The sequence below is a fragment of the Panthera uncia genome, assembly GCF_023721935.1.
Source record: "Panthera uncia isolate 11264 chromosome C1 unlocalized genomic scaffold, Puncia_PCG_1.0 HiC_scaffold_3, whole genome shotgun sequence".
NCBI classification, from domain to species: domain Eukaryota; kingdom Metazoa; phylum Chordata; class Mammalia; order Carnivora; family Felidae; genus Panthera; species Panthera uncia.
This window is the reverse complement of record NW_026057584.1, coordinates 58,156,123-58,181,842: the sequence shown is the minus strand read 5'-3', so window position 1 is coordinate 58,181,842 and position 25,720 is coordinate 58,156,123. Positions and strand designations below refer to the sequence as shown.

The 25,720-nt window shown below is 39.2% G+C and overlaps 1 protein-coding gene across 1 annotated transcript in view; it reads right to left on the bottom strand.

Annotated features, from left to right (window-relative positions):
* The window catches only part of GPR155 (G protein-coupled receptor 155), a 47,935-nt gene extending 22,583 nt beyond the window's left edge, over positions 1 to 25,352 (bottom strand). Inside the window, exons 1-7 of the mRNA XM_049616022.1 lie at positions 25,143 to 25,352; positions 19,952 to 20,448; positions 11,488 to 11,887; positions 8,032 to 8,197; positions 6,998 to 7,153; positions 4,708 to 4,791; positions 3,973 to 4,090 (exon numbers count right to left, since the gene is read on the bottom strand). Of these exons, the coding sequence (XP_049471979.1) occupies positions 3,973 to 4,090; positions 4,708 to 4,791; positions 6,998 to 7,153; positions 8,032 to 8,197; positions 11,488 to 11,887; positions 19,952 to 20,417 (1,390 nt within the window). The 5' untranslated portion in view covers positions 20,418 to 20,448; positions 25,143 to 25,352. The remainder of the gene's footprint in view (positions 1 to 3,972; positions 4,091 to 4,707; positions 4,792 to 6,997; positions 7,154 to 8,031; positions 8,198 to 11,487; positions 11,888 to 19,951; positions 20,449 to 25,142) is intronic.
* Between the last annotated feature and the right edge of the window lie 368 nt (positions 25,353 to 25,720).

The following is a 25,720-nucleotide window of genomic DNA, read 5'->3' as shown; positions in this document are numbered from 1 at the left end:
CTAGAAATTTTTATGGGACATTTTAAGTCTATCTGATATATTTTCATCAATAATCATCGAGATGACCATCTAATAACCAAAGTACAGTCTCATGATTTTAGAGCTTACATTTGGTTTTACATTAAGTTTGAGCCAAATGAAGGCCAAATGATATCACAATGCATGGTCCAAGGGAAGGTTCTGTGGTAGTTTGAAGAGAGAAAAGCGGTGAGATGAACCAGGTCATAAATCCAAACATGAAAGTAAAGGCAAGCCACACTAAAAAAAAAAAAACAAAAACAAAAACAAAAAAAACAAAACCCTCACCAGAGAAATGAGTTCCATTTTTACATTCCAAGCTGTGATTCAGACTAGCAAAACAACATCCTTTGTCATGTCAATGAACGTTGCTAATTAGACTCACAGAGTTTGTAACTGGGACTCTCATCTGTGAATTTGCTTTGGTTTTAAAGTTGTATATTAGCTGTATATAAGGAATCCAGACCCCGATCCAAGATGGTACAGATTAAGTAACACTATGCCACAAGAATACAAATCAACACCGAGGTTCTTGAGAATTGTTTTCCTTTACGGGGAACCCACACCTTACTCAAGTTCAAGAGCTACCTTAATACCACTGCTCCTTCCTAAGTATATTTGGACACTCTATAGTTCTAGGTTTTCAAAGTGCCAGGGAAACAAGGTACACAATAGTGTGCCAGCTGTGTTACGGTCATGAGGGTACTCTTTAAAGTTTTCAAAGTGCCAGGGAAACAAGGTACACAATAGTGTGCCAGCTGTGTTACGGTCATGAGGGTACTCTTTAAAGTTCTAAAGGTCATCCTTCCTGCCTTATGAAACGATGGATATACCAATAGGCCCTGGCTAGCCCTGGATCTCTCTTGAGTTTCTGGCAGAAGCTTTAAGAGTTCCTGCCAGAATCAGTTAATCTCTTGAGGCCTTTTTTTAACTCATTTGAAAAACAAAGGACTTCAACTAAACTAGTGTTTCCAAACTGTAGAGACTATAGGTGGTACGAAGGTGAAATTTTTTGACTAGTTTTGGGTTGTTTTTTTTTTTTTAATTTTTCAATGTTTATTTATATTTGAGAGAGAGAGAGAGAGAGAGAGAGAGAGAGAGAGAGAAAGAATATGAATGGGACAGAGGCAGAGAGAGAGAGACAGAGAGGCAGACACAGAATCTGAAGCAGGCTCCAGGCTCTGAGCTGTCTGAGCGGGGCTCGAACTCATGAACCATGAGATCATGACCTGAGAGACAGAGTGCAAGCAGGGAAGGGGCAGAGAGAGAGAGAGACAGAGAGAGACAGAGAGAATCCCAAGCAGGCTCCAAGCTGTCAGCACAGAGCCCAATGTGGGGCTTGAACTCACGAACTGTGAGATCATGACCTGAGCCAAAGTCGGATGTTTAACCGACTAAGCCACCCAGGCGGCCAAAACCTGGGATTCTATTTTACTTTCAATTTTTTTTTTTAATGTTTATTTATTTTTGAGAGAGAGACAGAGTGCGAACAGGGAAGGGGCAGAGAGAGAGAGAGAATCCCAAGCAAGCTCTGAGCTATCAGCACAGAGCCCAATGTGGGGCTTGAACTCACGAACTGCGAGATCATGACCTGAGCCAAAGTCGGATGCTTAACTGACTAAGCCACCCAGGCGGCCAAAACCTGGTATTTTAATATAAGGCTCAATTTATTAAAGTAAAAAAAGTGAGTAAATTTTTAGGGAAAAATAAAAAAAGGACAAGTGGTATGCAGATATGGCAAAAATTGTGAAGATGGGGGCACCTGGGTGGCTTAGTTGGTTAAGGGTCTGACTCTTGACTTTGGCTCAGGTCATGATCTCGTGGTTTGTCAGTTCAAGTCCCACATCAGGCTGTGTGCCAACAGTGCAGAGCCTGCTTGAAATTCTGTCTTCCTCTCTCTCTGCCCCTCCCCTGCTTGCTCTCTCTCTCTCTCAAAATAAATAAACGTAAAAAAAATTGCAAAGACAGTATGCACATGAATGAAATTGGAAATGTTGAACAGATGATTTACAATGACACTTTAGATTTAAAATTGTGTTATGGCATAATAATAACAAGGGTAAGGGGCACCTTCACTGGGATCCAGGAATTCAGAACAAGGTCTCTGGATAGATTTTGGCATGCATGCTTAAATAGGATTTCAAGGACACTTGGGATTTTTTTCTATATTGATCTATTTGCTGTTCTCCTATTCATATGATAAGTTTACCATTAATAAACCTAAGTATTCAAGATCAAGTTGGTTCATCTGTATTTGTAAATAGAAATCTTTAGGCTCTTTTACTTGACATCTCATGAAAACTCTTAGGCTATGCAAGATGTGTACCAGCTGGATCCCAAGACCTGACCTTACTGCTCACATGCTTGTACTTACCCACATTTGTCCCACATTTTTCCTTAAACTCCTCTTTCCAACTTACCTCTTAACTCGGGCAAAGGATCCTACAGGCCTAACATCCCATGATGCAAACCGAAACTACCACTCAAGCAATAATGACTGCTCTGGTGACCCAGACCACCCACCCAGACCAGTTTGAGTGAAACCCCTGACTCTCACCTGCGCAGATGGACCATGGAGTGACCTCTGGGATGATCAACATTTACCTTTACCTCGTCCTAACATTAAAATCTCCACCCAGGAAGGAGCACAGCCTCATTTACATAACATACAATGTACGTATAGACACGTCTACTGAAGGTGTGACCATGTGCCTGCCTCTACATACCATGACAAGGCTTCCCTATCTAAATATGCATCCTAACCCTAAATAAAAGGAACCCACTCACCCCTGCAGGGAGTCACAGCTTTGAAAGTTATGATCTCCTTATTTGTTGCAAATAAAGTTTCCTTTGTGCGACGACTCACCAGGTGTAGTTTCTATCTGTGACTCACCAAGGGGTGAACTCACCTTGGTTTAGGTACAGATATACTGCCTTTAGAAAGCGCACACCTTCTCCTGTTAGCACCGAATTTTTCATTCTATAATTTCTCCTCACATTGTTGCTTCACTTCAAAAGGCTATTGACTTGGAAGGGCCCTACTTGTGATCTTAAAGGCATGAAATCAAAGGCCTGTCCCTTGAAGCCACTTCCTGACACCTGCCTCCTAACAGTGACCATAACCAGTGCTTCCATTCTACCATTTTCCTCTTATGTGCCATTCTATGGGTTCACATCTTTGCTATGAATACAATACAGTCAGACAGAATGTTTCACAAACATACCAGAATGTATGCATCCAAATAAATATTATATACTTCAAAATGACAATATGCTAAAATAGTTGAATACCTTTTTTGGAGCTAGTTGAAATGAGAAACAGTCTTTCTGACCGGGTACTCTTGTATTTCCGTATCCTTTTATTCCTTACTTTTCTTGTTCTCATATAACCACTTTTCCTTCTATTTAATAATATAGTTCCAGTTGTTGACTGCCTAATATGTAGTAGGCATAAATACCCATATCTCATTCAGTTTTCAAAGTAACTCTGCAAGGTGTGATAACCCAGTCTCACAGATGAGGAAACTGAGGTTGTAAAAGTTAAGTCATTCGCTGAAGGCAGAGCCAGCATTTTTCACTCAGTTCTGTTGGACCCTATTGGTGATCTCGGGGACATACCTCACATGCCTCATACTTCTCTGCCATTCCCTCCCTCCTTTCTCCACTTGCCTCCAGTACCTGATCTCTTGGTGTGTCCAAAGGCGAGCTGTGCTGACTGGAGCCGAGAGCCAAAGATCCTGAGGAAAAAGACCACGTGACTGGAAACCCCCTGAATCCAGTCAGGAATACAGTACACCAGGAAACAGAGCACAGCATTGCCGACGGCCTGTGCTAGTGACAGTAGCGGCCGAGAGAATGCCTTAATCCTATCCTACTAGACTTCAAAAAGGTCAGCTCTCAGCTGAGAGCTTCTAATGACAAAAGACTTAAATTTCCATTTATGATCCAACTCACCTGTCCACAGGTAGGTGCTATAGAGGGAACTGTACAATAGAACAAACACCAGAATTTGTCCAACAAAATTTTTTTCTTTCACAAAATTCCATATCATCATTCCAGCACAGACAATAGACTGAAGAAAAAATTATGAACAAAGTCAGTCATATCCATATGAGTCACATAAATGTTTTTATTCACAGCAAATATAATTATTCACTTTAAAGGACTGCTGAATAATTATGCTAGCCATACTAAAGCTTCAAGTTTTATGATAAAACCCTTTTACACAGTCTTTAACAATGTACATAATTGAAACAGACAACATTCTAAATACTAACCTTATAATTATTAATGGTTTACATAAAAAATGCTAAACTTTTTTCCATTATAATTTGAGATATGCAAAGATTTGACTAGAAGAATAAGATTGTGAGAGAATTCAACCTTTAATGATTCAATTATTTCTATTAAAAATGTGAGAGAATTCAATCTTTAATGATTCAGTTATTTCTATTAAAAATGCAAAATTATCACTGCCCACCATTATCAGCCTTTATATACAGTTCAAGACCTACTGTGGTATATAATAAATTAGGCATGAATTAATTGTAATCAAGTTGTAACTGACTGCATTCAGTAAAAAATACTTTTGACTTTATAACTGGAAAAACCCAGTGAAATAATTTTCTCCTCTACAGTAGAATAATCAATGAAAAAAGCATAATTCCAAATATCTATATGTTTACTAACCTGAGCGATGAGTAAATTAGTTGTAAGCATATGAGGGAGCTGTTTATATTTCTTACTCAAAAGAAGAATAGCCAGAGACCAGATCTTAAAGACAAAAGGTTCAAAAGTTACTTAGGTTTTTAAAACCTTAATAACTCCTTATCAAATAACTCATTGATTAGCTCTTTTTTGAGAGAGAGAGAGAGAGACTGCACACTGGTGTGCATAAGCAGGGGAGGGGCAGAGGGAGGAGGGGAGAGAGGATCTTAAGCAGGCTCTGCAACCAGTGCAGAGCCCCATGTGGGGCTCAAGCTCACCACCATGAGATCATGACCTGAGCGGAAATCAAGAGTTGGACGCTTAACTGACTGAGCCACCCAGATACCCCTTATTAGCTTCTTTAAAGGATTCTGTTTATCTTGGTTCAAAAGAAATTCCAGTATTTTACTTACTTTAATCTGCCTAGTTCCCCCCCAAAATATTAAGGTAAATTACTATATTCATGCTATATAAATAGCATGGAGGTGTAACAACATAGATGGACCTAGAAGGTATTATGCTAAGTGAAATAAGTCAGACAGGGAAACATAAATAGTAAATGATTTCACTTCCATATGGAATCCCCAAAACAAACCAAATGAACAAACAAAACAGAAACAGACTCATAGATACAGGAAACTGTTGGCCACCAGAAGGGGGAGGAGTTGAGTGGTAGATGAAACAGGTCAGGGGGACTGAAAAGTACAAATTTCCAGTTATGAAATAAATATGTCCTGGGGACTTAATGTACAGCATAGAAAACATAGTCAATAACATTGCAATAACTTTGTTGTTTTTTTTTTTTTAATTTTTTTTAAACGTTTTATTTATTTTTGAGACAGAGAGAGACAAAGCATGAACGGGGAAGGGTCAGAGAGAGGGAGACACAGAATCTGAAACAGGCTCCAGGCTCTGAGCTGTCAGCACAGAGTCCGATGTGGGGCTCGAACTCACGGACCGTGAGATCATGACCTGAGCCAAAGTCAGCCGCTTAACCGACTGAGCCACCCAGGCGCCCCAGCAATAACTTTGAATAGTGACAAATGGTAACCAGTTTTATCATGGCGATCATTTCATAATGTATAAAAATATCAAATCACTATGATGTACTCCTGAAATTCATAATTATATATCATTTATACTTTGAAAAAAAAAATGAGGAGATCCTATCACAAATTAACTGTTCAAAAATGACAGGGTCTTTAAGAACTAATGCCTTGACCAGGGCCATGTCCTAACTTTGCCTACTTTTGGTGGCTGGGGTAGCACACAGGTTCACCAACTATTCAGGAAAAGATCTTTAGCGGGAGATGCAGTTATAATGCATTATTCTAAGTTTTCCTCTTTTAAATTCCACCATACTGGATCATAAAGTAACTAAATTGAAGGTAGTCTTATTTGGAACAACACACATTGCCCACCTTAAGATGAACTGTCTTGCATCCCTTATGTTTAAAAGAATTGGGTTTCTATTCTCCCTCTAAAGTGGCCAGCTAAGGATGCTGGTAAATTTCCTTCTTTCTTCTGCCCTCATTTCAATCAACATTTATATCATCTCTCTCCCCAATCCTCTTACCAAAGGGCACAGATTTTAACAATATGTAACAGAAGTGAAATTTCCTAAAAATTACATTAATCACACATTTATTTGTTGTCAGTATACATGTTCATCCCTATCTCCTTTCCCTTAACAGTAAAACTTGTCTTTTTTTCCCCCCATCCAGAATACTGCTTGAATTCCATAGGCAACGTGAGCTACAGGATACTCTAGCCGTTAAATGTTTAAGTATTTAATTTGAACTAGATTCATCCAGAAAGCTTCATTAACATTAAATGGATGGACAGATGATCCCTTCCAACCATGATTCTACAACAGCTATTATTTGTATAGTGATTTGTCATTTGCAGAGGCTTTTCACATATATTGTCTCATGTAATCCTTAAAACAATCCATGGAAATGGGTAAAATTAGTATCTCCAGCTCACAGCTGAGAAAACTGAAGTTTGGAGACACACAGCTAGTTTGCGACAGGGCCACAGTCCAAATCCAGGTCTGACTAAATCTCATGCCTTGTCTGCTGTATGACTAACTCTCAAAACAAAAGACACAACTCGGAAGGCTGATATGTACATTTTATGCGTAAGCTTTAGCTTTCTCTATTGCCTAAGAGATTTTTTTTTAATACATTTTAAATCCCTAACTTCCTGTTACCAAGCTATTCTCAAACTCATTCTGTGTTTTTCATTCATTTTTACACTGAGACATACTTACCAAGGAGACAAGGCTGATAATACTTATATCAAAACTAACATTCTGGATGGCATACGCCAATGGCTTAGGGTCCATAGTGGGAAAGGTTAATAACCAGGCAGAAACGTACATGATTGGTGCAGACACAAATGTGCTTATGACCATCCCTGAGGTTATCTGCAAAAAATGAAATCAAATTGAGGGTCACGCTGTCGATAAACAATTACTCTAAACTTTAAATAGCCACACCACACGAAGACATTCTAAAATAAAAGAGTCAGTAAAAAGACATCACAAATTCCAGCATATTCTCTAATGCTGCATTCCCCATTTCTGAGAGTCCTTAAAAGAAAACACAGTTAAGTTCCTTTGGCTCTTCCAATCCATGCTCAATTAATATTTGTACATAACCAATACTAGACATCCCACGCTGATGGTAATCTTCTAGGTTCTAGAAAGTAAACCATATTAATGATCTAATTAAACTGATGACCAGTTTCCTTCCACACTATTTCATAAAATATAGGGCAATAAAAAAAAAAAATTACCATGCAGATTAAATAATGGAACTAACCTTTGTTAAGTAATTTAGTTCCTTTGTTATATTTCAAAAACATTTAGTCTAATACTGTAAGTAACATGTACAATATGCTTAGACAAGGTTAATAATTTGGTATTAATTAATTTTAGCTATTTACTGCAATTCATTATGTGGTGTTTTACATCTGCTGGTTGAATTATCAGTGAATGAAACATTTTTTTTTTTTTTTACCCAAAATTTCAAAAGTTACCATTCTGTAGATAACCTCTAGGCTTCAGTATAAGTACAACAATGAAATATTTGAAATTTAAAAAGACTAATGAAAAAAGCAACGGCTGAGAAAAGACCCTGCATTAAATAACTATTATTACAGGATGTTACACGATGCCTCCTTATTTACAATGAAGTAGCTTACACATATCAAATTCTCATAAAAGAATGCTGATTTCTGTGTTTTAAAAATTCATTTTTCTCCTAACTGGACAGTCAAACTTAGAGAACAGTGTATACATACAATCTCGACTTCCATGTTGAACTGTGTTGCAAAGATAGCCACGCCTGGCGCTACAGGAAAGACGCCATACAAAAATGCATAATTTGATAAACTTGTATGGTTCACTACACTGTCGCCCTTGTCCAGGAGTTCCACCATTTCTCTACACAGAAGTGGCAGCACCAGCCTGAAAAAAACAAGAAATGTGTCATTCACTTGACATCAAAGCATGCTGGTCCCCAAGGGGGAGATTGTTCTAGTGAACTTGGCATTAGGTTATTCTTCTTCTCCTGCCCAGAAGGAGTATCTATTTGCATGCATATATTCTCTGCATGCCTACTTGTGAACATTTTGAAAGAATCAAGAATTCAACTTGGAGCCATTTAAGTGTAATAATGTTCTCTTTTATTTTAGTTTATTTATTCATTTTGTAGGTGAGAGAGAGAGCACATGGGGGAGAGGGGCAGAGAGAAAGGGAGAGAGAAAATCCCAAGCAGGCTCCACACTGTTAGCACAGAGCCCTGATGTGGGGCTTGAAATTACTGACCATAAGATCAACACCTGAGCATAAGTCAGACACAACCAACTGAGCCACCCAGGTGCCCTATTTTTAATTTTTTTAGAGAGAGAGATTGTACAAGGTATGGAGGGGGCAGAGGGCCAGAGAAAGTCTTTTTTCATAAGTTTTAAAATTTATTTTTGAGAGAGAGAGAGCACGTGTGCACGGGGGAGGGGGCAGGGGAGCAGAGAGAGGAAGAGAGTGCAGGGCCCTACTCGGGGCTCAAACTCGAGAACTATGAGATCATGACCTAACCTGAAATCAAGAGTCAGATACCCAACTGACTGAGCCACCCAGGTGCCCTGCCCTGAGAATCTTAAATAGGCTCCATGCTGTCAGCACAGCCACTGATGTGGGGCTCCATCAACCTCACCACCAATTGTGAGATCATAATCCGGGCTGAAATCAAGAGTTGGATGTTTGGGGCGCCTGGGTGGCTGAGCTGGTTAAGTGTCCTACTCTTGATTTTGGCTCTGGTCACGATCTCGTGGTTCACTGGATGGAGCCCTGAGTTGAGCTCTGCGCGGACAGCACCGAGTTCCCTTGGAATTCTTTCTCTCTCTCTCTTTCTGCCCCTCCCCTGCTTGCTCAAACATACTCTCTCTCTCAAAATAAATGAATAAACATTAAAAACAAAAAAAAAGAGTTGGACACTTAATCAACTGATGTTGATTAGGCATCAACCCGGATGTCCCTAAGTGTAACAACATTCTAAAAATACTTTCTGGGCACCTGGATGGCTCAGTCAGTTAAGCATCTGACTGCTGCCCAGGTCACAATCTTGGGGTTCATGGGTTGGAGCCCCGTGTCGGGCTCTGTGCTGACAGCTCAGAGCCTGGAGCCTGTTGCGGATTCTGTGTCTCCCTCTCTCTCTCTGCCCCTCCCCAGCTCATGCTCTGTCTGTCTGTCTGTCTGTCTCTCTCTCAAAAACAAAATAAAAACATTAAAAATTTTTAATAAAAAAATAAAAATATTTTCAACATCAGAGATTAGGAGGAGAAAACTCAGTTTTTGTTCTACAAATAATTTTCTTACAAAAAATGTGTAAAAGTTGTAGCTGTAGCTGCTGTTTCTTGTTTTCTTTACTAACAAACTGAAATGTTAAAAGAAAAAAGATTGATAACCTGAGTAAACTTTTTTCAAGAAAATTACTAAACTTCTTTTTGGAAAAAAACCCTGATCTTTATTATGATTTGGGGTTTAAACGTATTCAGGTATTGATAACATTGCTGTTCAATTAGATTCTGAAAGCCAACAGAAAAATAAGTATCTTACAATTACTTCTGCATCATTGTAGAGACAAAAGGGTTTGGCAAAGGGAACTGAAACAATGAAGCAGAGCAGAGAAGTGGCGAAATCCAGACTTGGTGAAGAGTCAGTGATTAAACAGATCCTTCAGGATTCCATAGAAAGACCATATAAGTAAGGGAAGCTGAGCTGATGAAGTTCTTAAAAAGAACAAGGCCAGGGGCGCCTGGGTGGCTCAGTCGGTTAAGCGGCCGACTTCGGCTCAGGTCATGATCTCGCGGTCCGTGAGTTCGAGCGCCGCGTCAGGCTCTGTGCTGACGGCTCAGAGCCTGGAGCCTGTTTCGGATTCTGTGTCTCCCTCTCTCTGACCCTCCCCCGTTCATGCTCTGTCTCTCCCTGTCTCAAAAATAAATAAACATTAAAGAAGTAAAAAAAAAAAAAAAAAAAAGGCCAGGCAGGTGATAACATTGTCCTAGTAGCACCTAGAGATATGCTCTATATAGAATAAAGAACTGCTCTTACATGTATTTTTTAATTAGAAAAAATAGATAAAGATATCTAATAGGGATCAAAGACCAAGAAAAAAAAATTTTTTAAGGAAAAAGATTTTGGGGACACCCGGGTGGCTCAGTTGGTTAAGCGTCTGACTCTGGATTTCAGCTCAGCCCATGATCTCACGGTCTGTGGGTTCAAGTCCCATGTTGGGCTCCACACTGACCGTGTGGAGGCTGCTTGGGATTCTCTCTCTCTCTCTCTCTCTCTCTCTCTCTCTCTCAAAATAAATAAATAAACTTAAAAAAAAAAGACTTTTTAAATGAGAATATTTAAATTCTACTTATAAGTTGAAGTTGACAATCATTAGAACCATATTTATTACTGTGGCAATACTAATTAATTCTTTATTTCCAAGAAGAATACCACACCATAAATAATTTTCAAAAGTTATATTCATTTCTATTATTTTGAAAATATAGATGCTATTTCATATTGCACTGCTCTTGTGAATTTAATTGTCTATGCAAGAGCTGATTTCAATAGTTAAGTATGCCCCAAGTGCCTTGGGGTAGTGTCACAGTAAAATTATGTCACCCGCACCATGAAATATAACTCCATGGCCAATGAGCTAAGTAAGCTGAAAAACTGTTGACTAAGAAACTGATAAAAGAAACTTTAGTTGATAGGCTAGGATCAGAGGATTGGTAATAATCATTTGTACTGACTTACCTATATTTAGAAAGCTCAACCATCCACAGAATTATATTTTCCCCAAATTCATGAAAAAAAAGTTTATATTCAAAATCATTGTTTTCCTCATGAGTAATAGGGTTTTAAAAGATTTAGAAAACTTAGAAATCCTGTAAAATTTCCTTTAAAAATATGATCAACTGGGACGTTAGTAGATATTAAGTAAATTTACATAAAAGTTAAAGAGAAACCAATAGTTTTCATTTTCTGCCAGGAAAATGGGAAGAATAATCTACACAGAATAAGGAAATAACTTTCCACAATATACCAACATCACATTTTCCTTCAAATCACAACTACTCAGTTAGGAGGCATTATTACTCTCAGATTATTTAAAGGAGAAAATAGTCATAGACACATCTAATGAATTGATTAAATAAGGCTTTCACAGAGGACAGTCCCCAAGTTAAGTAAGTGAAACTTACAGTTTAGCTGTGATGAGAAGAATCAGTACAATAAATGCTGACTTCTTCAGTTTCTTTATTTTTCCCACCATTGTAAGACCAAGATAAAATAGAGCTGATCCAGAAAAAGAGTTTGCAAGTCCATCAAGAAAATTTTCCATATATACAGGCACCTTTTGATCAAGAATAAAATTGAAGGCAATGCCAATGAAAACCATAAACACTATTGGGTTCTGTAAAACACGCAGAAGTCCAAGTCCTACAATTTTCACTTTGTTTTGAGAAGCATTTTGAGTGTCTTTCCACTTCTGGATTTCACAGAAGATAAACCCTATAGGGTTTAACATCATAAGAGATATTGGTGCCACCAAGTAAATGTACTGGAGATATTCTGGGTATGTAGTTTGATATAAGGCTTCAACTGCAAAACATGAATTAAAATTGTTTCAAAAATGATTACCACAGAAATGCATGAATAAATTATTCATATAATGTTTTCCATGATTAATTATAACATTTTAAATTAATCTAAATAGTGCACAATGACCTCATTAGCCTACTTTGGAAAAGTAAATTTTAATAATAAAGCTGAAAAGAAAAACACACTATATTAAATGATATTTAGCTTATAAAATGATAATCAACTTTAAAAAATTATCATTAGTGAGACCTACTAATCTTTATTATGTACAGGCTAAGAGTAGTCTCGATAAAAGGACAGAATTGTAGAATTATTAAAAGAAAACATCTAGTAAGAGATTAAACATTTAAGTAATAAGAGCAACAAGGTACTTTGGTTCCCTTGAGAGAGTTTCACTGGAGTGGGGAACTGAAGCCAGACTACAGAGGGTGGAGGAGAGGGGAGGAGACAGTGAACAAAAATATGAGCAATGAAAGGATAGAGTCCAAGCTATGGTGGAAAAGAAGTAAAGATGGGAGATGGCTCTCAGATAAAAAGCTGAGGAATCAGGGACTGGAGGTCCCTACGAAGTCCTAGAATGACAAGTAGTTGGAAGGTTAGGAGTTCAGAGTAAGTCAGATAGTGAGCTACTGAACTTAGTATTTCCCAGAAGACTAGATCCCAGATGTGGCGTGGGAATTGATGGCTGAAAGGGTGTAAACATCACTGGAGACAATGAAGTCAGGGAACTGAATGGGCAGAGAACTTAATGGGTAGTTCACACAGATGCTAAAGTCAAAGAAGATAATGGCAAAACTTGGGAGTGGAGAGGATGACAATGAGCCAGATATTAAAGTCTTCACTAAATGAGGAGGAGTGATCAGAATGAGGTCGGCAGACGACAGCAATGAGGATGAACGGTTGAGGCAGGCAGCATGAACCCCAAAGAAGCAGTTCTTGCAAAAGAGCAGAGAGTAATGGCCTGGCAGAGGTACAAGGAGCCTATGAGAATGCCAGCTCTGCCTCCCATTGCTCATATAGAATGCAGGTGAAGAGAAAATAAGTGGTCTCCATTTGAGAGGAATAAGAAGGAATGAATGAATGCCTTTAGGAAAACCCAGTGTAGATGTTGAAGAATTAGGAATGAAAAGGTGATCTAAGGAATGTTTGGGAGGAGAATACAGTTGAGTACACAGTAGAGCACATTTAATTAACACAAATTCAACTATGCTCTCTTAGGAAAACAAAGGCCTCATTTTCCCCCCATTGAGCATGTTCCCAAATGCAAACTAATCACTTCACTTGTTCATTGATGAACAACAATGCTAGAGAAAAAAATCTGGCTGTGTCAGACTTATGAGAAATGGTACAATATATACAAAGTATGTGTGCTGTATTCTGCGGGTGACTTAACAGATTTTCAAGAGTTTGACTGCATGACTTTAGAACCTAACCAGTGCATAAAATGAGTCTCCTTGGAAGGGGGTGGGTGGGTTGGATCAGACTTCAAGCAGTTTGTTGGTGGACATGAGGGATAGTGGTCCGGTTTGGGGGTGATCGGACCAACACAGAGCCTTAGAATAAGCAACCCGGTCTCCAGGCACATATTTGGCAATGAGTTCTGAAATTCAACCTACCACATATAAAGGTTGATTCATAAGTGATTTGAGGTTGAGAAAGAAAGATTAAAAAAAAAATGAACAGCCACAATCACTCGCAAAGACAGAGGCAATCATGTGCAAAAATGTAAAAGATTAGATTTCTCAACTTACATTAAGATAAAGTTTCACAGGTAGGAAACTGTATTTGTTTACTTACTCAGGATACATAAGTTCAGTTAATGTCATGCACCTTTCCTGTTAAAGTTACATAACTAGATTGTATAACCTTTAGAAGCCTACCTGGTTCTCATGAGCTAATACCTACTTTTTTGTAGGATTCCATTCCTTTTTTTTTTTTTTTTTTTTAGCTAAGCACTTACAGAGGTCTATAATACCTCTGAAATGAAGCAGTGGCTAAACAAAACATATTTGATTACATAAAACATCACAAATTCTGTCCACTAATTTCCAAATTAGATACACGAGATCTATCTGTATCTCTTAGTGGTGTTCTTTCACATTTCATAAGATTTTATCTTTTAAGTAAAAAAAAAAAAAAAAAAAGCAGCACTCTTGATAACTATTTCTAGACAGCTACACTTCTACTTAGATATTGCATCTCAAAGAGAAAGGCTTCCATACCTGCTCACCACTCAATGATTAAAACAGAGAGCACATTTTGGAAAGCCTTGTATTTTCAATCTGCGTACAAGAGTTTTCCCAAGTGGCCACTAAAATGCACAAAGTGTTTCCTTTGACCACTTTTATCACACAAATCCCCTTAAGTAAAGGCCTTTTTCCAGAAATTTACCATTGCCAGCATGCTTGCACTTAATCACCATAGGAAAATGGATTTTAGATTGTTTAACAAACTCAGTGCAGGGGCACGTGGGTGGCTCCTTCCGGTTAAGCGTCTGACTCCTGATTTCGGCTCAGGTCATGATCTCATGGTTCTTGAGTTCAAGCCCTACATTGGGCTCTGCGGTGGCAGTACAGAGCCTGCTTGGGATTCTCTCTCTCCTCTCTCTGCCCCTCCCCTGCTTACGGTCTCTTGCTCTCTCCCTCTCTCTCAAAATGAATAAAAGAACATTAACAAAAATAAAAACTAAGAGCTCAATACGAATTTGAGCAGCAGCCTATCATTATCTATGGCTAAGCAATGACCACGTACTTTCTTCTTTTGCAGGATCTTTTGTATTTTCTCCTCTTGAACCACTAGTCAAAAATCTCAGAATTGGATTAATGTGTTTATCAACTTATATTCTTTTTTGGTTTTTCTTGACCACTCCCTTGATCCATTTTATTCACTGTCGACAGTATCTTCTAAATCTTACCTTTCAAAACTTAGGATTTTCCCACAGTGTTCACCTTCCACGGGAATCACTCTAAAGCCTTTCTATTGGCATTCATAGTCCAGTCTCCACAAGGGGTCCCTTCCTCATGCAGCTCATCGCTCACTATTCTTTCGTGCAAAGCCTCCACCGGCGATTAATATCACAGTTTCCCCGGACAAACACCAGGGTCATAATTACAAGTTCTACACGCTGATCATCATTCCCCAATTTGTTGAAGTCTCTCTTTCCTTACCTAAATCCTACTTATAGTTTAAGGCCTGTCTCAGGTACCAATGCTTCCTCCAGGTCTTCAGTCTATATCCTGGGTCTCCTCTCTGGATGGCTCTGGCACCTTGTTTCATAGAAGTTGTTTCTCACCACATTCCAAGTTCCCTGAAGGCACATTGTCATAACCCCCAGTCCCCAGCATGGTGCTGAACAAATCCAAAAAATATTTGCTGAATGGAATTAACATATCAATGAATGTCAAAGTTTTCAAAGTAAAAATGTATTCTGTAGGGGTGCCTGGGTGGCTCAGTCAGTTGAGCATCTAACTCTTGATTTCAGCTCAGGTCATGGTCTCATGGTTTATGAGATTGAGCTCCGCGTCGGGCTCTGCGCTGACAGCTTGGAGCCTGCTTGGGATTCTCTCTCCCTTGCTCTCTGCCCCCCCCCCCCCACTTGTGCTCTCTCTCTTAAAATAAATTTTTTAAAAATGCATTTTGTAACACACAGCAATTTATATCTAATTGTTATCTCTTAAACCTGTTTCTTTTTGTACACAGGTTTTTTTTTTTTCTTTTTTCTTATTCCGAGTATTTATAAAGCAGATTACTATTATTTTAAACCAGTTGAACAGGTATATGAAGGCCAAAAAAAGGTACAATCTAGTGGGAGAGAGCAAAAAATTGGGAATGAATAAATAATTGCTAAATTACTAGAAGAATAAGGTTCAACATGGAAATTTCAGTCCAATTCTGCCATTCATTTGCATAATTAAAGTTATATATTTATCTATGAACTGGCAGTGCTTTTGTTACCAATTGAAAGATGGTTTTTTTTGAAAGATGGTTTTTCAAATCTGAAAAACATATATGAAAGTAGTGAACTATACTAACAAATTCGATTTCTAATAATTATATCCCTTATTAAGTTCTAATTAATTAATACTTACAAATAAGGCTCTTGGGCGGGAGGAGAGAATCCCACTATGAGGAACTAAGACAAAATTAGCCACCCACTGTGGCTCCTATTTTGATTCCTGCCAGGTTTCAATCCCTAGCAAATAACACTAAGACCCAGACAAGATCATTCTATTATTTAATGGCATATAGTTAAATGCTTCATCTCCTTTCTGTTTACAGCTCAAGCACTAGAGCATAATTATGATTAGTTGGGGTACTTACACTATCAGCATTGTTTAGAAGAATAAATTATAGGACTTAACTATGCATTATTAGTATCTTGTAATGACAGAGGTAGGGAACCTTCTGATTTGCTGAAATCAACATTTCTTCTTGGTAGATTCTTGGTTTCCTCTGAGACTCATATTTCTTAAAGTACCTTTGAAAAGAATTGTTCTAAAAATGGCAAGCTTCTCTTTTAGTCTGTTAAATGTACTGTAGCATTCTGTCTCTTGAATATAGATAAATCATTTTAATGTAATTTCATAGACTGTTATAATTGTCATAATATACAGAAAAAGGAAACATGACTGTCCTTAATTTTCTTTCATTAACTTATCCACCTTCTCCTGAATCACCTGTAAATTGGACTGGTATTGTGCAACAAAAGCAGTCTTTAAAAGGACATTTTTTAAAACCTATGATGCTTATCTGTTAACAAGAGAGTGGCAATACCTTGGGGGACACCACATAACAAACAGAAAGAAAGGGTCTTCTCTGTAGAGACACAGTCTTCTCTGTTTATCCTGAAAAAGTCCAGAAGGCAGATGGGCATGAAGCAGTAATAAATAAGCCCATTGGAGCACATACACAGCCCTACAGTTCTGTATCCTACCTTCCAATCTGCAGATATGTGAGAAAGCACTTTTGTTTATGCTATTGGTTTCTGGAAAGGTACTGTCTACAACCCAATGTTACAAGAGATCTTATATTATTTGTAATTTGAAAACAAAAAATGAGAACTCAAAATTTAGAAGGATAATCATCAGTAAAATTGGACTAGCACACTGCTAGGAACATGATTATTATCAGATTCAATGATCTAGTGTAGGATATAAGGAAAACAGTGATGAAAATAGCAGACTACATTTTTGATTTGGAGATTCTGTCTTAAAATGAAAATGGAGAACCCTCTTGCACTGTTGGTGGGAATGCAAACTGGTGCAGCTGCTCGGGAAAACAGTGTGGAGGTTCCTCAAAAAATTAAAAATAGATCTACCCTACGACCCAGCAATAGCACTACTAAGAATTTACCCAAGGGATACAGGAGTGCTGATTCATAGGGGTACATGTACTCCAATGTTTACAGCAGAGCTTTCAACAATAGCCAAATTATGGAAAGAGCCTAAATGTCCACCAACTGACGAATGGATAAAGATGTGGTTTATATATATAATGGAATACTACTTGGCAAGGAGAAAGAATGAAATCCTGCCATTTGTAGCAACGTGGATAGAATTGGAGGGTATTGTGCTAAGTGAAATAAGTCAGAGAAAGATATCATGTTTTCACTCATATGTGGAACTTGAGAAACTTAACAGAAGACCATGGGGGAAGGGAAGGGGAAAAATAGTTACAAACAGAGAGGGAGGAAGGAAACCATAAATACAGAGAACAAACTGAGGATTGACTGGGGGGGGGGGGGGGGGGAGGGAGGGGGGAAAATGGGTGATGGGCACTTGTTGGAATGAGCCCCCCAAACCAAGAGCACACTGTATACACTGTATGTTAGCCAACTTGACAATAAGTTATATTTTTAAAAAATGGATAAGCTCATCTAATAGGTCTTTTTCCACTGCTATTCATTTTATAGAACACTTTTAGATATATGACTATATCCACAATACTCAGGTCCTCACATTATAATACATGGTCAAATGTATCTTTGATTCTCTCTGACATTAACGGGTTACACAGGCTAGTTAGGTCTATCTGAAGATTACATGGGCATGTTATATAACTGTGTGGCATAAGAGAATGCCCCAGGATTTAGAATCAAGAGGCCTAGGTTTGGATCTCAGTCACCTGTTAGCTGTGTGACCTGGGATAAGACAATCAAATCCCTGTAAGCCTGTCTCTTTATTTGAAAATGAGGATTACAAATATCTGCCCTACCTCAGATGAGATAAATATATGAGAAAATACTCTATAAAGTTACAAACGTTAGTTCTGTTTAGTTATGGACTTACTAATCTATGAGAGCATGAAACTATATACTTCTAGATTATAGTTAAATTAAGATAATGTAATATTTGTTAAATACTTAACACTATGATACCAAGCCACTTGTAAGGTCCTTATGCCATAAATACCTTGACAAATTTACATTATTAATGCTCCTGAAGAGATGGACAAACATGTTAACTCCTTGCTCTTTTATTTCCAGTTTTTATTTTAATGCTTGGTTCATCCTTAATTTTAAAATTCAGTATCCTTAAAGGAACACCTATATAGTTTCTATTTATAGCCCAGTCATCGAAGAGCCTACTCTCCCTCTCTCACAAACCTCCTGCTTTACTCACAGTTATTTAGTTTCGAAGATTTAGCTCCATTCCTGGTAAGCAAGATGAAGGAGGGCCAAAGGAGGAGAAAAAGGAAAATATATCCTTTTGGTGCCAGTGGTAAAATAATAACAATTTGGGGGGTGGGGAGAGTTTTAAAACTACTGAATAAGGAATCTGAAAGTTAATCGTAGTTTTCAGTTGTCTGTTTCATTACATTTCTTTCAGTCTCTGCTCAGAAGATATACCATCAGAGACATCTTTACTGACCCCCTCATTCCTATCCAAACAACTTTGTTTTTATGGTACTTGCCATTACTTGATATTATTTTAATTTTAATGTTATTTTCACATTAAAATGTAAATTCAATATGTACAAGAACTTTGTTGACAGGTGTATTTGCAGCAGCTGGCACAATCATTGGAACCTAACAGGTCCGTATGAATGAGTGAATGAATGAATGACTCTATCCACAATACTCAGGTCCTCACATTATGATACATGGTCAAAGCACAACATTAACTTTTAACTTAAAAATAAAAATATAAAAAGTAGCTACTAAGGAGATATTTGCTTAGTGGTAGGTGTTCTAAAAAAAAAAAAAAAAGGATATGTTCAAGATAACTCAATATCCCAAATTGGTATGTTTTATCAGGAAAACACACATAGAAACATAAAATTAGGCAGCCTAAAGAGTTGGAAAGGTTACGAAGGAAGAGTTGAAAAGGTAAAAAAGCCTTCACCATTTTTGTTCTTAAACAAGAAGTTAACTCAATTGAAGTAAATTGACATTTTGAATAACAAGCTCAAAAACAAGCTTTAATATAAAACAATATGTATTCTAGATGGTAAGAAAAAGTCACTCATACATTTCCACTGATAACATTTAACAATAACTATTTTTATACACACATATGTCTATCTTTTTTATATAATTTAAATCAGAATCTGATCCCTTCTGGACCTGAACTTCTTTCATGTGACTATTGAGAAGAAAAAGAATATATTAGAAAGATGATTTATAAAGTTTATTTGGATATGACTACTTATTTTAGGTCGACTCTTGAAGGAACTTCAAACTCTGAAGTTGAAGAAAGATAGAATTAAGCCTAATTTAAGAAATAGTTAAGAAAAAATATGAGAGATTTTAAAATTTTATTAAAAGATTTATTCCTTTTTGGGTGTAGGCACTGTGGGGTAGTACAAAGTACAGTGGTTTGGAATGAGGCTTTGTGATTTTTTTTTAAGTAAACTCTACCCCCAAAGTGGAGCTTGAACTCATGACTCCAAGATCAAGATTCGCATACTCTACTGACTGAACCAGCCAAGTGCCCCGAGAGATTCTTTTAGATATAAGAATAAATATCTATCACTAACAAATGCTTAGATACATTAAAGGATTAAATTTTGCTACCTCCTAAAATATTTGCATTTTTGAAAAGGTTGAAAAGTACAATAACTTACCTATAGGATATCCCAATGCAAAGTCATTGCTTTGTGTAGCAAAAATAGGGAATAGTCCAGCTTTGCTGAATCGACTATCAGGACTGGCAACCAGTAAGGTTAAGACACATACAATGAAAAATACAGAAGCTTTGGCAATCAAGATACTATATAGGAAAGACCAATCCACATTGGAAAAATTAAGTACAACCATATTTTTGAATAATAAAGCTGGAAGTGCAAATCTGGAGACAAAATTTCCCAGTCCTTTGGCCTGTGTTGATGTTATGACATTGGCTCTTCCTGCTATGTAGCCACAAAGGACTATGCCAAAGCATTCTAGTAAGGCTGGAAAAAGCCTTGTTATTGACATTGAAGGTGGGTCATTAGTGGAATTAAATCTATGCATCACTGTTGAGGAAAAAGTTTTGCTCATATTGACTGCAATGGTTAAGTTCTCTGCAGGTAAATTGGAAAAAGAATTCATTTTCGTTCACCCTCCAACTCCAACCAGATCTCTGGAAAGAAAGGAAAAAAGATTCAGTGTGACAATAAATCAGAAGACGAATTCTAGTTGAAAGCCTACACTGGCAAACCTAGACTTATCAAATGGCCAAATATGTACACTTTCTTCAACAACCAACAGAGAAAAATTACAATGAAAAAACAGGGGGAGGGGGCGAGAGTGTTTGCTAACGATAACCTCTTTACTCTCAATGGTGGGTCAGCTCAAAATACTTATGTTGCTGTCCTATTTTCAGTATCAGACATGATTAAGATAAGATCCACAAATACGAGAGCTGCAGTGATACCCCATGGCTCTCTCCCATGATCCACACTTGAGCTCCACCTAGTGGGTAAGAGCTTGGGGCCCACAGAGTCTCTCCTGAATGTCCACCTGCATCCAAATTCCCTGGAAATTTCAGTTCTCAAGGCTACATACTGGACAGGAGAGTACTGCCTAGCCTGTGGTCATACTTGAGTACAGGACAAGAAGAAAAATATGGTACAGTACCACATAACAACTTTATCTTTTCATCTGTGAAATGGCAATAATTCTATCTACCTCACTAGGATTTGAGATGATTCAAGTCCCTTATAATCACATCTGGCACAAAGTAATCACTTAACTTTTGGTAGTATATAAAAGAGAATGAAAAAAAAAATGATGGCATCCTACCAGGCTACCCTTAGTTCCTTTTATACTAGCATCAGATATTTACCTTCTTGAATGCCCCATAGTTCCCTTTGTGTCACAGGGACTTTGTACATGTTATTCAGTCTAAAATGTTCTCTTCTCTACCTGCCATTCTCTATGTAGTAACACCTGCTCACCCTCTAAATCATATAGTTCAGGAGTTTCTTCATCAGGTAAGGCTTCACTAACCCCATAGCCAAGTCTTTTTCAAATAGAATCAGATTCCTTACCCGTAGGCTACTTTTTGCAGTTTGTAATTACGCTATGCATTAGAGTGACTATTTGATTTATGTCTATCTCTTTCACTAGACTTTAAGTGCCACACAAGTAGGGACTCTGCATGTTCTTGCTCACTGTTGTATACCTAATGCCTAGCACAGTGCCTGGCACACAGGAGGCACTAATATATTTATACTGAAATATTTACATATAAATATATATACTTATATATATATAATATATATATTATTTTGATGAATGACTAAAATATTAATCTGCTCTTAAAACTTTCACCTTTTATTTTTAATGTTTATTTATTTATTTTAATTTTAATAAATTTATTTATTTATTTTAATATTTATTTTGAGAAAGAGACAGCATGCATGGGGGTGGGACAGAGAGAGAGAGGGGGAAAGAGAGAATCCCAAGCAGGCTTCACGCTCAGCCCGAAGCCTGATGTGGGGCTCGATCTCATGACTGTGAGATTACAGCCTGAGCCGATATCAAGAGTCAGACGCTTAACTGAGCCACCCAGGCACCTCAAACCTTTCGCCTTTTAGTGGACCAATGTTCTCTTTCAGGAACTATCTAGTTCATGGACAGAAATATATTTTTTTTCTGAATGATAAAGTATTCTAAGTTTTTCACTATAGCAACAGGCCATGACCACAAAATATGTTCTAAAATGTTCCAAAACTATGCTAAAATGTTAAAGAACACAATGTGTGTTGTAAAATGTCCTAAAGATGGTCAGAAAATGCTAAAGCTAGAAAGAATTTGTTATGCTAGCATTACAATACTTAGACTCCCCTCTTGCTGCCAGGGACACAATGAACATGAGGTTTGGGCCACTTTGCAACTAATCAGCTTTCATGAGTAACTCAAAATTAATATGGTGACAATTGCCAATTTCTAAGTGATTATTCTGGGTTAACCATCTAAAGTGGACTTATATAAGGTAGAAAGTAAAAATGCTCACGATTTCTGAAATTTACAATGCCAAGAGGTAAGTTTTCAAACACCCACACGACATCAGAAAGACTCAGATAGCAGGCCAGAGAGCAGCAACAACTAATACATGGGGTGTGGACAAGGCAATTTTCTCCGTGCTACCCTCATATGAACTGAACCATTTAAAAACCTTACATGTAATCTGGATCCAGACAAGTGTTGTTCTACCAGGATTAGATAGGAGTGGTCAATATCCACAAAACCGATAATAATCACATACTTGAAGTTTACCAAATAAGCATCAAATTATATTCTGGGAAAGCTAATGGTTGGGATAGGTACCATTAGTTGAGGTAAAGAGCTGGTAAACAAAGGTATTAAACATTTGGAGCCCCTAACAGGTGTGGACTTGAAAAGGCAATGCCAAAGAATAAGATGACAAACTTGTCCAGTCTTATGTTATTTCTTTAAAATTCCCTATATTTCTTTGCCTGGAATATTAATAACTCATACTGGTCATTACCCCTTATTTGTACCACACTCACATATCGATGTATTACAATAATTTTTTTAACAGTTTTAACTAAAATAGTGGCTGTAACTTTTTAAAAAAAAAAATTTTTTTTAACGTTTTATTTATTTTTGAGACAGGGAGAGACGAGCATGAACAGGGGAGGGTCAGAGAGAGGGAGACACAGAATCCAAAACAGGCTCCAGACTCTGAGCTGTCAGCACAGAGCCCAACGCGGGGCTTGAACTCACGGACCGTGAGATCATGACCTGGGCCGAAGTCGGCTGCTTAACCGACTGAGCCACCCAGGCGCCCCAAATAGTGGCTGTTCAATTAAAAGAGTCAAATAGACCTGAACCCAATTTTGAGCCTTTTCACTTATCAACTCTTTGGGCAAGTTAAGTGCCCTCTCTGAACCTTAGCTTCTTCAACTGTAAAATGAGAGTAAACACTTCCTTAAAGGGATATTGTGAGGAGTGGAGATTTTATTGTTCACACAGATTTTATAAGTTCACACTTCAGAATTTGTAAGTTCACCCAGCTTATCACAGTAGCTTATCACACTGTAGGTCTTCAAGAAATGGTAGCAACTGCTATCAGGAATTGTGGTCCTAAGAACAGTAACAAATTAAATATAATTCATTGTCTTAGGCCAGTTCTTCAGACTTGGTATTAAAGATTCTCCAACTAAAATAGAGAGATGGGTGTGGTTTGTGAGATCGAGCCCCGAGTCAGGCTCTGTGCTAGCAGTGTGGAGCCTGCTTGGTATTCTCTCTCTCTCTAGCTCTCTTCCCCACCCCACTCCCTCCTCAAAATATATAAAAATAAACTAAAAGAAAAAAAAAAACAATAGAGAGAATGGGATGGGTCATAGGTTATCAACTTTTGTTTCATTCCAAACTAAGAGGAGTTCACTTTAATTCAGTTTGTTCTCAAATAGTTTATAGCAGGGAAGGGAGAGCTCTTCATTTTCTCAAGGTGATGGTCAAATAGTTGTAGCACTGCCCATGATTAACTTTCAGTTAGTCAAAAATTAAAAGAAAAACTTTGAAAAGTAATCTGCCCCTACCCATAAAGATTCCTTTAATGTTCCTCCATATTATAAAAACAATACTTGCTAACAGAGGTAAGGTCAAAACCACCAAAAAGCACTTACAAAGGTTTCTCATCCTCTCCCTCCCCCCCCCCCCCCCCCCCCCCCCCCCCCGCAGTGGGAAGAGTATATGCTCTTTAAAGCATTCTTTTAAAATGAACAGGAACCACAGCAACGGAAGTTTTTAAAAAATCGCATCCAGTCTTTCCATCTCATTAAAAACAGGGGTTGCTAACAGAACAAACAAGTTGACCTGTCATAGTAAAAGACTGCTCACTGGCCACTCACTGGGGTGGGGAGTGGAGAAATGCTATACACAAACCACTTCTAGCCACTGATATTTGGTTGACAACGTGAAGGAACCACTGAGACTGTAAACAACTGCCACTATTAAGTGAAAATGGGGAAGGGGGCTCTGATTTATTTCCAAGAGAAAGCTTTAAACTCTTAGACTGTCTGTTCTCACACACCCAATATCCACGATCCTGTGGGAAAAGCATAATATACTACGGTACTATTAAAGCACTCTTCAACATCAACAGTCACACCATCCACCCACTCCCACCTACTTGCAGAGGACCAAATGTCCTCCCTAGAGACCCAGGGTGGGGAGCGCTGAGCACTGCCTCTTCCCTTGTCAGCAGGCACAGACTTTGGCCCTCCAAGATAAGGATGTGGAGGGACCTTAACCAAACAGGCTGCCCAGAGACCAGCTGCCTGGGCAGACGGTACTGGAAACGGAAAGGCAGAATGGGGTCTGTGCCTGGGATAAAAAGTTGGTCCCTCAGCTTCCTCAGGACATGGGATTAACAACGTCGTGGTAACTGACATGCTCCAAAACGGGGTAAGGAAGAAAATTCGGTGCAGTGCTCTAGGTAGCTGGGCAGGAGCTCCCAGAGCAGATACTGAGGCCACCCCTCGGGATAAAAGGAAGAGTCCGAGAATGACAGCGTGGACGTACGTGCAATGAGGTGCTCCTCAAACTGGGGTATGGCAGTTCTGTCTGTCACTGGAGGGGACAAGCTGTCCCTTCCCCTATGTTAAGTCTTCCTGGGTGGCTCCGGAGGTCCTAAAAGCGAACGCTGCGGGACAGGCGCCGACAGCTGACTGCACGCAGCCAGGGTGCCAAGGGCGGGGCACTGCCCACCTGCCCAGACCCGAGGGGCGGGGATGGGGGCACCAAGGGTACGCAAGGCCGAGCCTGGGCCGGGCAGATTCGCGTCCCGGGGCCCCATCTCACCTGCTATGTCTGCAGCCCCTGGGCCACGAGAAGGGAGTCGATGCTCGTGGTGGGCCAACCAGGGAGGAAATCACCGTCATCTCCCACCCCAGCCCTCTCCACTGAGAGCTGCGGGCTGCTGGCGGCCGACTACAGCAGCTCTGTCACGTTCCGAGAAAGTGAGGTGCGGGTGTGCGGTGGCCAGGTCAGCTCCTCCCCGCGCCGGCCGCGCGGCCACGCCTCGCCCCGCCTTTAGGCTCCGCCCCCGGCCTCAAGTCTATGAGCTGCACCGCCCTGGGAACCTCCGAGCCTCCTGACCCCTGGACCCGCCTCAAGCCCCGCCCCTCGCCACGAGCCGCCGAGCACACGTCCTCGGCCCCGCCTTAGGCTCCTCCCTCGCCGCGAGCCTCCGAGACGCTGGGTCTCTGGTCCCGCCCTCAGGCACCGCCTTCGGCCGCCGAGAGGTGGGGGAAACACTCGGTCCTTGGCTCCGCCCCCGCGCCGCCGGCTGCTAGCCGCCCAACTGCTAGACTCCCGCGGCGAGACTTCCGGTACTCAGCTCTCGCAAAATGGCGGCTGCGGTGGGCGCCTTTCCAGTC